General features: G+C 62.6%; 2 protein-coding genes across 5 annotated transcripts in view; both read left to right on the forward strand.

Annotated features, from left to right (window-relative positions):
* TACC2 (transforming acidic coiled-coil containing protein 2) overlaps window positions 1-3,508 on the forward strand; it is a 99,451-nt gene extending 95,943 nt beyond the window's left edge. For all 4 annotated transcript variants that reach the window (XM_070432008.1, XM_070432004.1, XM_070432003.1 and 1 more), the window contains 4 exons: window positions 1,350-1,510; window positions 1,888-1,994; window positions 2,296-2,416; window positions 2,968-3,508. In XM_070432008.1, the coding sequence (XP_070288109.1) occupies window positions 1,350-1,510; window positions 1,888-1,994; window positions 2,296-2,416; window positions 2,968-3,033 (455 nt within the window). In that variant the 3' untranslated portion in view covers window positions 3,034-3,508. The remainder of the gene's footprint in view (window positions 1-1,349; window positions 1,511-1,887; window positions 1,995-2,295; window positions 2,417-2,967) is intronic.
* Window positions 3,509-3,609: 101 nt separating this feature from the next.
* The window catches only part of BTBD16 (BTB domain containing 16), a 33,144-nt gene continuing 24,454 nt past the window's right edge, over window positions 3,610-12,299 (forward strand). The window contains exons 1-5 of the mRNA XM_070433228.1: window positions 3,610-3,713; window positions 5,160-5,301; window positions 5,842-5,904; window positions 7,398-7,549; window positions 11,826-11,896. Of these exons, the coding sequence (XP_070289329.1) occupies window positions 3,610-3,713; window positions 5,160-5,301; window positions 5,842-5,904; window positions 7,398-7,549; window positions 11,826-11,896 (532 nt within the window). The remainder of the gene's footprint in view (window positions 3,714-5,159; window positions 5,302-5,841; window positions 5,905-7,397; window positions 7,550-11,825; window positions 11,897-12,299) is intronic.

Raw genomic sequence — 12,299 nt, forward strand, 5'->3', positions numbered from 1 at the left:
GAGTGACAAGCTCCCCACACACGACCTGTGCAGCGTCCACACGCCCCACACCGGCCGGCATGGGTGCTGGACGGGGCGCGGGGACCCCGGCTTCGAGGCCGCTGAACTCAAACAGGCACACGGTTGCTGGCGACTCGGGGAACGCCTTTCCCTGCGTCTCCGCGTGGCGAGCAGGTCGCTGGCCGCTCTGTTCTGGCTAAATGTTTGCTCCCCTTCGTGGGTTCGGCCCCGACATGGCGCCGGCTCCGGGGCGGTGATGCCGTCGGGCCCTGAGCGGGTTCTCGGGCCGGAGGCCTCGTGCGTGTCTGGTTTGCTCGTCCCCGGGGCCGGGAGGGAAGCGATCCCTCCTCCGGGAAGGAGGCTGAGACCGAGGCTGGGGCCCGGCCGGGGTCACGGCGGGAGCTAGCAGCGCCCGGCACACCTGGGGGCCCGGACTCGGTGACTGCCGCACGGGGGTGGGCGCTCCGAGGCCGGGCCAGAGGGGACATCGGGCACCTTCTGGGCCTGGGGTCCCCCGGGTGTGCCCCCCCCCCGGGGACGTGCCACAGACAGATGCCAGTTCCCCCTGCCGCCCCCCCACCCCCCCGCCTTTGGTGCGTAACTGAGACTCGTTCTGACAGCAGTAGCTCCCTGAGAGGTTTTCAGGGAATCGACGTTCGCCTCTTTATCTCTTAAAATATGTCTGTACTGATGTCAGGGAGGAAGGGGGACGAGGAGAGAGAGAAACATCGATGATGAGAGAGAATCATGGATCGGCCGCCTCCTGCACGCCCCCCCCCCCCCCCCACGGGAGGGAGCCCACAACCCGGGCCTGTGCCCTGATGGGAATCGAACCCGGACCTCCTGGGTCACAGGTTGAGGCTCAGCCCCTGAGCCCGCCGGCAGGGCCGTCTGTTTATGTGACCACACTCAGGAGGTCCCGCCCCCCCAGCCCAGACGGCAGGACCGTCACTCTGGCCCAGCACACCGCTGGTGGGGATGTTCTCTCTCTCACCTGTGGGTCTGTTTGAACCACTGGCGTCTCCTCCGGAGATTTTCCCCATCAGCGCAGAGAACGGTGGCCAACACCCCGTCCCCGTCCCCGTCCCCGTCCCCATCCCCGTCCCCGTCCCCGTCCAGGCCCTGTCCCCGTCCCCCGCCCCCCCCCCCCCCGTGTGATACTGCGCCCGTCCAGGCCCTGGAGGCAGGGCCCTGGGGTTGGTTCCTGGCGAGTCCGGGGGCTCAGAACAGGGTCTCGCTGAGTCCGAGCTGCCCGCTGGTGAGGCTGAGGCCTTGGCGCCCGAGGCCAGGCCCGGCTCCGTGGGCCCCATGGCTCCGTGGGCCCATGGCTCCGTGCTCTCTCCGGCCAGAGGACGAGCAGCGGGAGAAGTCGGTGTCCCACCAGACGGTGCAGCAGCTGGTGCTGGAGAAGGAGCAGGCCCTGGCCGACCTGAACTCCGTGGAGAAGTCCCTGGCCGACCTCTTCCGGAGATACGAGAAGATGAAGGAGGTGCTGGAGGGCTTCCGCAAGGTGCGTGCGCGGTGGGGGAGGGGGGCGGGGGGCGGGGGAGGTGCGTGTGCGGTGCGGGGAGGGGGGCGGGGGAGGTGCATGCGCGGTGGGGGGAGGGGGGCGGGGGAGTCGGATTGGCCGCCTGAGTTACGCCCTCGTCAGAGTTCCTGGGGTTCCCAGTGGCATCTCCTCCGTGGGCTCCAGATGGAACCAGGCTCAGAGAGGGTGTGTCACTTGCCCGAGGTCACACAGCTAGAGCTGGGATGTAGATAGATTATTTGGCTCCCAGTCATTTCTCAGGGGGACCCACAGGCCTGAAGGACCTCCTGTCCCTTAAAATGCCGTGCCCGCCCAGCCGGCGTGGCTCAGCAGCTGAGCGTCAGCCTCTGTCTCGGCAGAATGAAGAGGTGCTGAAGAAGTGCGCCCAGGAGTACCTGTCCCGCGTGAAGAAGGAGGAGCAGAGGTACCAGGCCCTGAAGGTGCACGCGGAGGAGAAGCTGGACAGGTAACGGGGGGGCCCGACACGGGCGGGGTCGGGGTGCGTCGCTCAGCACAGTCCAGCCTGGCTCGTGATGAGCTTGCACTCAGCGTGGCCTGTGAGAAGCCAGGGGTGCGTCCGGGCGCCCACCAAAGCCCCTCGGCTTCGGACAGCGGGGTCGGGATGGGGTGTCGCGTGGGCCCTGTGCTGGGCCTTTGTAGGTGGGAGCTGGAGCCAGACGGTCCCCCCGCCCGGTTGGGAGGAGGGGGGGGGGAGGCCGAGACGGGGGGTGGGGGGGGTGGCCGTCCTGAGTGCCCCCACCCCGCAGGGCCAACGCGGAGATTGCCCAGGTCCGGGGCAAGGCCCAGCAGGAGCAGGCCGCCTACCAGGCCAGCCTGCGGAAGGAGCAGCTGCGGGTGGACGCCCTGGAGCGGACGCTGGAGCAGAAGGTACCGGGCCGGGGTGTGGCCTCCAGCGGGCAGGCCGGGGTCACTGGGCTGAGGAACTGTCCGTTTTCAGCCTCATTTAATTCTCGGAAATAGAGACGTCATCCACCTCTTAGAGAGGGAACCAGGCTCACCAGGCTCAGAGAGGGTGTGTCTTTTGCCCAAGGCCACACAGCTAGAGCCGGGGTGTAGGAACTGGGCTCTAACTCATTTCTCAGGGGGACCCAGAGGTCGGAAGGTCCCTTAAAATCCAATGACCGCCCGGCCAGCGTGGCTCAGGGGTTGAGCGTCGACCTGTGAACCAGGAGGTCGCGGTTGGATTCCCGGTCAGGGCACAGGCCCGGGTTGTGGGCTCCATCCCCAGTGGGGGGCGTGCAGGAGGCAGCCGATCCGTGATTCTCTCTCATCATGATGGATGTTTCTCTCTCTCCCTCTCCCTTCCTCTCTGAAACCAATAAAAACTTTTTTTTTAATCTAATGACCATTCTGCTTGGCTTGACTTCAAACAACCAAGAGGTTTCAGCAGCCTTTTTATTTTCCGTCTTCACTTGCAGAATAAAGAGATCGAAGAGCTCACCAAGATTTGCGATGAACTGATTGCCAAAATGGGGAAAAGCTAACTTTGGCCCAAACGTTTGGACTTGACCGTTGCGTGCAATATGCCCGTCGGCACCCTGCTGTGCTCCCAGGCCGGGGACAGGCGCTCCCGCCGCCGCGTACGCACGGCCGATCCCTCGCTCAGCCCCGGGGACGTGGTCGTCCGCAGGGCGAAGGGACCGGCGGAACTTCTTGCTGTGGGTTTGCGTTTTTCCCGGGATCGTTCATAGCAAGTTGACCTCAGAGTTCCCGCATCAGGGAGATTGTCCGAGTCTCTCACGAAGGACACGGCGCTGACCTTGGCCTTGCCCTTTGACCCTGAGCTCCCAGGGCGAGTGGCTCTTGGGTCTAATGTAAACACGTTCTGCTGCACAGGGACTCTTGCCTTAAGGAGTGTACACTTCACCTGCGTTTGCCGATTCGTTTTAATAAGAAAAGAACATGCATGTTTCGAACACAGTTCTCTATTGTAAATAAAAGATTTTTCTTTGGATCTTGGCAATGCGTGTGGTGAAGGTGGATTTTCTGGGAGGGGCTGAGCCTGCTCGCCTTGGTGCCGTCCTGTCAGGTTCCGCCTCTCGCTCCTCGTCCCAGATTAGATGACGTCCTTCAATCGGGCCGTGGTGGTGGCCGTGGTGGTGGCCGTGGTGGGGAGTGGGAGCCGAAGGGAGACCCTGACCTGCGGCTTCAGGAACTCGGCGACGTGTGGAATTGGCCTGGATGTTGTTCTCACGTGTCTCTGCTTTAGGGCCAAGGTCTCATGAGGGGCCGGAGGCTCCCAGCGCCGAGGCTGCTTTTCTCCTCCTTGAAAGTCACGTCCATTTTTAAAGTGGGAAACCCGTTGCCAACAGCCTTCCTTCCGTTAAGGTTCTGCCAGAATGGAACCCCACATCCCCAACACGCACACAACACACACCCAACACACCACATGCACACCCAACACACACCCAACACACAACACACACCCAACACGCAACACCCAACACACACACACAACACACACAACACATACACCCAATACCCAACACACACACACACCCAACACGCACACCCAACAAACACACACCCCACACACCCCACGCACACACCCAACACGCAACACACACACAACACACACCCAACACACCACATGCACACCCAACACACACCCAACACACAACACACACCCCACACGCAACACACAACACACACACCCAACACAGACCAAACACACACACACACCCAACACACACACAACACACACCCAACACACACCCCACACACCCCACACACCCCACGCACACACCCAACACGCAACACACACCCAACACACACACCCCACACACCCCACACACCCCCAACACACACACCCAACACCCAACACACACACCACATGCACACCCAACACACACCCAACACACAACACACACCCAACATGCAACACACAACACACACACACAACACAGACCAAACACACACACACACCCAACACACACACAACATGCACACCCAACACATACCCAACACACACAACACACACCCAACACGCAACACCCAACACACACACACAACACACACAACACATACACCCAATACCCAACACACACACACACCCAACACGCACACCCAACAAACACACAACACACACACCACACGCAACACACACCCCCAAAACACACCCAACACACACCCTTTGGGGCATAGGCTCTGGCCCCTCCGGGTAAGGATGTGTCAGGGCCACACAGCAAAGCCGGCGGCATGGCTCTCAGTGATGCACAGCTCTCCCATTTTTATGTAAATCTTTTAATCAAACCACATCTGGACCCAAGGTAGACCTAGACCCCCCAGGACATAGCGCTAGGAGGGGCTGAAGGGCGGAGAGGTCGAGAACCTCCGGGCCAGCCCCTCCCTTCACAGAGGGGCCGGAGGCAAGGGACCGTCCTCGAGAACCTTCCAGGCCGCCCCGTGCTGTGAGGGGTTGAGCACCACAGGAAAGTGGGGTGACCCAACCGCCCCCTAAGGAGGGAGGCTGAGGGGGGTGCCTGACCCCAGTGCGTGGCCGTGGTGGCTCTGAGGCACACCGCCCGCAGCCCAGCTGTGCGGGCAGCTGTGCGGAAACCAGGCCGGAACAGGAACTCTCGGAATGTCCGAGTTGCCACGGCACCCACAGCACCCAGGAAGCCGAGGGCAGCACCCGCCGGAGCACGCGGCCCCTGCAGGGAAAACAGCCAGCCGGGCGCCCGGTGCCCAGTGCCCCGAGCGCGCTAGGACCCAGCCTCGGCGGGTGGACAGCCCGAGACTCGGCCGATGCAGTGAGAGCGCCTCCGACGGACACGGACGAGCTCCCCTGTGGACGCTCGCGGAGCAGTGAGTGTGGCTGCTCCTCTCCAGCCCTGAGAGCCCTCACTGCTCCCACTGGTGCTGTTTGGGGGGCCTGGGGGGTCCAGGCCGGGGGCAGAGGGGCTGGGAGCCCAGGGGCCATCGCACTTAGCAGGTCTGTGATCGGCTGGGTCCATCCTCGGGAAAAGGGAAGAAACTGGTTGTCTTTGCTTTGCTTTCTCAGAGCCCCTGTCCCTGCAGAGAACTCAGACCTTTCACGGACCAGCCCGGCCGGCTGGCTCCGGGGTCCAGCTCGACCTATGAGCCAGGTCACAGTTAGATTCCCGGTCAGGGCCCAGGCCCGGGTTGCGGGCTGGATCCCAGTGTGGGGCGTGCAGGAGGCGGCTGGTCCATGATTCTCTCTCATCATTGATGTTTTTACCTCCATCCCTCTCCCTTCCTCTCTGAAAGCAAGAAAAATATATTTTTTATAAAAGAAAGAAAATGGAAACTTGACCTGTTGTGTCTTCCAGGTGGTTGTCTCCCTTCCTGTCCCCGTGGAATCTTCGCTGTCGTCTGTGAAAATGTTGAATCAGGTGAGTGTGGGCTCCTCCTGAGGGCAGCGTGGTGGGAGCCGTGGCTCCGAGGCTCCTGGGGGCGCTGGTCTGTGCCCAGTGGCTGACTCTGCTGGGACGTGGGTCAGAGGGCTGGTCCTGGGCTGACCGCCACGCGGGGATCCCAATTCCACGTTCCCACCACCCACCACGCTCCAGGCACTAGACCAGGGCACGGCTCCCAGCCGTGTTTTATTTTATCATTTTTGAGATTTTAAAATACATTTTATTGATTTCAGAGAGGAAGGAAGAGGGAGAGAAAGAGAAGCATCAATGATGAGAGAGAATCATGGATCGGCTGCCCCCTGCACGCCCCTCACTGGGGATCGAGCCTGCAACCCGGGCCTGTGCCCTGACGGAGAATCGAACCGTGACCTCCTGGTTCACAGGTCAACACACACACACACACAACAACACACTCAACCCCTGAGCCAGCGGCCGGGCTGATTCTATCATTTTGGCATCAGCACCGGCACCACGTCCTCATCCTCACCATCAGGTCATCATCCCGCTCCACGTACGAGGCCCAGGAGGCTCAGAGGCTAGTGCCCACGGCCACAGCACGCGCTGGAGGCAGTAAACGTGGACGCATGCTGCCACGTGGGTGGAACTGAAAACATTACACTCAGTGAACGAAGCCAGACACACACCCCACACGTTGTATTTATATAAAAATACCCAGGCCCGGGCGGCGTGACTCAGTGGTTGAGCATCGACCTAGGAACCAGGAGGTCAGGGTTCGATTCCCGGTCAGGGCACAGGCCCAGGTTGTGGGCTCGATCCCCCGTGTGGGGTGTGCAGGAGGCCGCCCATCCGTGATTCTCTCTCATCACGGATGTTTCTCTCTCTCTCTCCCCCTTCCTCTCTGAAATCAATAAAAACATAAAAAATTGATAGCTAGGACAGCAGCCCTGCAGGTGCAGAAAGCAGATTGGTGGTTGCCAGGAGCTGGGGGCAGGGGCAGGGGGTGGGGGGACAAGGTTTCCTGTGGGGAATGAGATGTTCTGATTAGGGGTGCTGATGGCTGACAGCGCCGTCACGCACTGAAGGCCACTAAACTGACACCGGAAAGTGGGCACGATGGTGGGGTCTCTGTCTTGCGTATTTTACCACAATTTACAAAACCAAACGGCCGCCGGCCGGCCGCCTCCGACTGGCCTCCCGGGATAGCGCTGGGGTGAGGACTTGCACAGCAGCTCCTGGGGCGTCACCTGTGCCGCCTCGGGGTTCCTCGGAGCCACAAGCCAAGGAACACCTTCTCCCGGACGCTCAGCCCCGGCACCTCCTGCCCCATGTCCCCAGCCCTGGAACCGCCTACTGACGGACACTGAATGGATTCGCCCTGCACAAGGGAAACCTGGCCACGCGGGCATTAACGGCCGTGGTGCGTGTCCCGGTTTGCTTCCGGCCGTGCCGTGTGGAAGGGCTGGCGTGCGTGTGCGATTGAGAAACCATTTTCTCTCTTGTCTCCCCAGAAGCACCGGGCTCGGCCGGAGCGCCAGGTGGCCGGCTCCACCAACCGGTGGCGCCTCCCCAGTGAGCCCTTCTCCCGGGACCTGCTGGCGCTGTCCCAGATGTGCAAGGCCATGTGCTTGGACGTGGACGACGCACTGCAGGCCCCGGACAGGTAGGGAGGCCGCGCCCGCGGAGGGCACGCCCCCGGGAGTGACCCGCACTTCCGGGCAGGGCGCGTGGGGGCAGGTGGCCGGCACGAGGCAGGGTTCCCGAGGGACCGTCCCTCAGGGAGGGCAGGGCCGTGGGACCCCTCCTCTGAGAACGCACGGGTGCTGATCGACGGCAGAGAGGCCAGCCTGTTCTTCCTAGCTTTTTCTTTTCTTTTTTCTTATTAGTGATGTCAGAGAGGAAGGGAGAGGGAGAGAGAGGGAAACATCAGTGATGAGAGAGAATCATGGATGGGCTGCCTCCTGCACGCCCCCCACTGGGGATCGAGCCCACAACCGGGGCCTGTGCCCCAACAGGGAATCGAACTGTGACCTCCTGGTTCCTAGGCCGACGCTCATCCCCTGAGCCACACCCGCCGGCCACACAGGGGCCTCCTGAACGCAGCCGGGCTCTAGCTTTTTTTTGTTGGGAAGTTGGGACCCCAACTGGATTGTGACACGTTTATCAGCTCATCCGTTGAGAAAACTGAGCTGGCCCTGGCTCTGCGTCCGAACCCATCTCCCGAATCAGAATTCCCACCCCGTCACCTGGCTTTGCCGGGAAGTTGCCCCCCCCCACTCCCGGGGCTTAGAGCACCCGCCCCTTCTGTGTGCTGTGGGCGCCCCCTCGCCGCTCCCGGGACACAGAGCTGGGTTGCAGAAGGCCGCTCACTTCCTGGTACCTTATTATTTTTTAATATATTTTTTTAATTTCAGAGAGAAAGGGAGAGGGGGAGAGAGAGAAACATCAATGATGGAGAATCACTGATCGGCTGCCTCCTGCACGCCCCCCACTGGGGATTGAGTCCACACCCTGGGCATGTGCCTGACGGGAATCGAACCCTGACCTCCTGGTTCGTAGGTCGATGCTCAACCACTGAGCCAGGCCCTCCAGGTGCCTTAGACCTGATGTGCCGCCGCCTGCCCTGGGCCATCGGCACCTGCGTCCCCGCCTGGCTGTGCCCCTGGGCAGCACCTGCCACTAGGAGCCGCTGCTCCGTCTGCTGAGCTCAGGGCCAGAGGCCCGTCTGCACCCACTGCCCGTCCTGCTGCGACGCCCCACACGGGGGCCTCCTGGACGCATCGGAGTGAATCACGGGTCGATGAGGGGCCAGCCCCGGCCTCACAGCGGCCCACGCGCCACACGGTCTCAGGCAGCGAGGACGGCTCACAGGGGCCGTCTGTCCCACTAAAGTTCCGTCAGCCTAGACCTAGGCCAGTGACGGCGAACCCTTTGAGCTCGGCGTGTCAGCATTTTGAAAAACCCTAACTTAACTCTGGTGCCGTGTCACATACAGAAATTTATTGATCTTTGCAACCATAGTAAAACAAAGAATTATATTTTTGATATTTATTTTATATATTTAAATGCCATTTAACAAAGAAAAATCAACCATACAAATGAGTTCGCGTGTCACCTCTGACACGCGTGTCATAGGTTCGCCATCACTGTCCTAGGAGGAGCCCGGCCTGGAAACCGCAGAGCCCGCCCCCGCACGGTGCATCTGGGCCGGCAGCCAGGGCCCCAGGCAAGGCCACAACACCCGCCTTCTGGCATCTCCCCGCCCGCGATGACGGTGGTGTTTGCCAGGGCGGCTGAGCTCATGGGCATCGCCCATCATTTCCAAAACCCGTGGCTCTGTTTTGAGGTCCGGGCCTGAACCCCTGACCTCGGCAGCTCTGCCCAGACGTGCGGCCGAGCCAGCGAGGGGTCAGGCCCAGGGCTCCCGTCGCATAAACAGCCGAGCCCCTCCTGCCTCCGGGGCCGCGTCACGGGGAGCCAGCCTCCTGCGGGGAAAGGGCCACGCGTGTTCGGTCGTGATCCGGACAAGGGTTCCGGCACCTGAGCCCCCTCCACGCACGGGGCCCACGGGGTTCCCGGGGTCGTGGAGAACAGCACGGCGAAGGTGCCGCCCACAGATGTGGTGGCCGAGTGCCCCTGGGCTGCCCGCTTCCTGGGCGCCGTCTCCGGGCCGTGGACATGCGACGCAGTCTGCTTCCTCCCGCTCAGCGGGCAGAGGGTCGTGTTTACGGAAATCATCTGTCTGCACATCGTCGATCTCTGACGGGTGTTTGCCGGCGTCCACAGGGCTGGGCCGGGGGCTCTGCCTGTGGGACAGGCGTGGTGCGGAGTGTCTGCATGAGGAGGACGGCAGCCCCGAGACCCTGTGCAGGATGGGGGTGCTGCCGGGGTGGGCACGGGGAGGGCACTGGCCCAGCCTCCCCGAGAAAACACCCCTCGGCTCACCGGGCAGGCACAGGAGCGTTCCGTGCCGGGTGCAGAGGCCAGGAGAGAGCCCTCGGGGCAGAGGGGGCGTCCAGGGAATGGGAGCAAGATGGGAGGGGCGGAGGAGGGAGGTCAGGCTGTGAGAAGGGTGGGGCGGGTGTGGGGGGCAAGGCCACGGAGACCACAGGAGCCCCCTGGCCAGGCTGAGGGCATTGGGCGAGCGGGAAGGACTCAGAGGAGAGAGGCAAGGCCAGGCTCGCATTCGGGACAGGCCCGAGCCTCAGTGTGGGGTGTGCAGTGTGGGGTGCTCAGTGCGGGGTGTGCAGTGTGGGGTGTGCAGTGCGGGGTGTGCAGTGTGGGCTGTGCAGTGTGGGCTGTGCAGTGTGGGCTGTGCAGTGCGGGGTGTGCAGTGTGGGGTGCTCAGTGCGGGTGCTCAGTGAGGGGTGTGCAGTGTGGGGTGCTCAGTGCGGGGTGCTCAGTGCGGGGTGTGCAGTGTGGGCTGTGCAGTGCGGGTGCTCAGTGTGGGGTGCGCAGTGTGCGCTGTGCAGTGCGGGTGCTCAGTGTGGGGTGTGCAGTGTGGGGTGTGCAGTGTGGGGTGTGCAGTGTGGGGTGCTCAGTGCGGGGTGTGCAGTGTGGGGTGCGCAGTGCGGGGTGTGCAGTGTGGGGTGCTCAGTGTGGGGTGTGCAGTGTGGGGTGCTCAGTGTGGGGTGTGCAGTGTGGGGTGTGCAGTGTGGGGTGTGCAGTGTGGGGTGCTCAGTGTGGGGTGTGCAGTGCGGGGTGTGCAGTGCGGGGTGTGCAGTGCGGGCGCTCAGTGTGGGGTGTGCAGTGTGGGGTGCTCAGTGTGGGGTGCTCAGTGCAGGGTGTGCAGTGTGGGGTGTGCAGTGTGGGGTGCTCAGTGTGGGGTGTGCAGTGTGGGGTGTGCAGTGCGGGGTGTGCAGTGCGGGCGCTCAGTGTGGGGTGTGCAGTGTGGGGTGCTCAGTGTGGGGTGCTCAGTGCAGGGTGTGCAGTGTGGGGTGTGCAGTGTGGGCTGTGCAGTGTGGGCTGTGCAGTGTGGGCTGTGCAGTGCGGGGTGTGCAGTGCTGGCTGTGTAGCATGGTGCCTCAGAGGGCACAGGCCTGGGGGCGGCTGGAGGAGGGGACTGGAGACCTGCAGCGATGGGGGGAGGTGATGGTAGCTCGGACTAAGGTCAGAGCAACAGAGCAAAGAGAGATGGATGAGCCCGGCCGGCCTGGCTCAGTGGTTAAGCATCGACCTAGGAACCAGGAGGTCAGGGTTCGATTCCCGGTCAGGGCACATGCCCGGGTTGTGAGCTCTATTCCCAGTGTGGGGCGGGCAGGGGGAAGCCGATCGATATTGATGTTTCTCTCTCCCTTTCCTTTTCTCTCTAAAAAGAAATCAATAAAAACCCGTAGAGATGTAAAGAGAGATGGATGAACTCGGGGTAATGTTACCGCATCGAGGCGCGGATCGCACGGCCAGCGCTCCGTCCGCGGGCGGCACGGGGCTCGGGGCCCTTTCCCGAGACAGGAAGCCTGGCGGGGCTCGGGCTGGGTGTGTGTGTGTGGGAGGGGGGGGGGGGGTCCGAGTTCCGGTTTTGGACACATTGAGACTGGGGAGTGCAGAGCCCCGAACAGAAGCCTTAACTTCCAGGAAGTGCCCCGCCGTCTCTCCCTTAGACGTGCACTGAGCACCTACTATGTGCCAGGCGTTGTTTTAGTCTCAGCGACAGAGGGGCCCTCCAGGCAGCCACATGTAGCTTCAACCCCTCCTGGGGGAGCCCCCCTCCCGGCCCCCCAGCACACAGCAAAGGGGAATTAATTACTAGTCGGGTTGGATGGAACATCGGACAGGGCGCAGTCGTCGGGTCAGCAGACGGGGGGGGCGGGGGGGGGCGCTGCGGAGGCGGGCCCACAGGGCAGGTGGGGCCAGTCCTGCAGATGTTGCCGTAGGCACTGACGCTGCCGGGATGAGAAAGACATCCTGCTAATGCCTGGGCTTGTGTGTTTTCCCTTGAGGTTGTACACCCCAAACATTCAGACAAAATGCAGTGGGACTGTGAAGAAGGCTGTGCCGAGCGGGGATGGAGGTGAGTTCCTGGCCCCGGGACCGGTCGGCAGGTGGCTGCCCTCGGGGACCCGTGGCCGAAGGGACCGAGCAGAGGCCACGCCCCCGTCTGTGCGCCTCCGTCCCTGCCCCCCGCCCAACCTGAGGCGTAACCGGCGCCATCAATCTTCCTCAAAAGTGCGATGAGGGGTGTGCAGTGTGGGGTGTGCAGACGCGTGTCCAGGTGCTAATGGTCACGATGAAGACGACACACAGCCCTGGCCGGTGTGGCTCAGTGGATAGGGCGCCGGCCCGCGGACAGAAGGGTCCCGGGTTCGATTCTGGTCAAGGGCTCGTACCTCGGTTGCAGGCTCCCCAGCCCTGGTCGGGGTGCGTGTGGGAGGCAACCCATCGATGTGTCTCCCTCACATCGCTGTTTCTCTCTC

This window comes from Myotis yumanensis, unplaced genomic scaffold (assembly GCF_028538775.1).
Source record: "Myotis yumanensis isolate MYYU_CA2020_CCGP unplaced genomic scaffold, mMyoYum1.0.hap1 SCAF_13, whole genome shotgun sequence".
NCBI classification, from domain to species: domain Eukaryota; kingdom Metazoa; phylum Chordata; class Mammalia; order Chiroptera; family Vespertilionidae; genus Myotis; species Myotis yumanensis.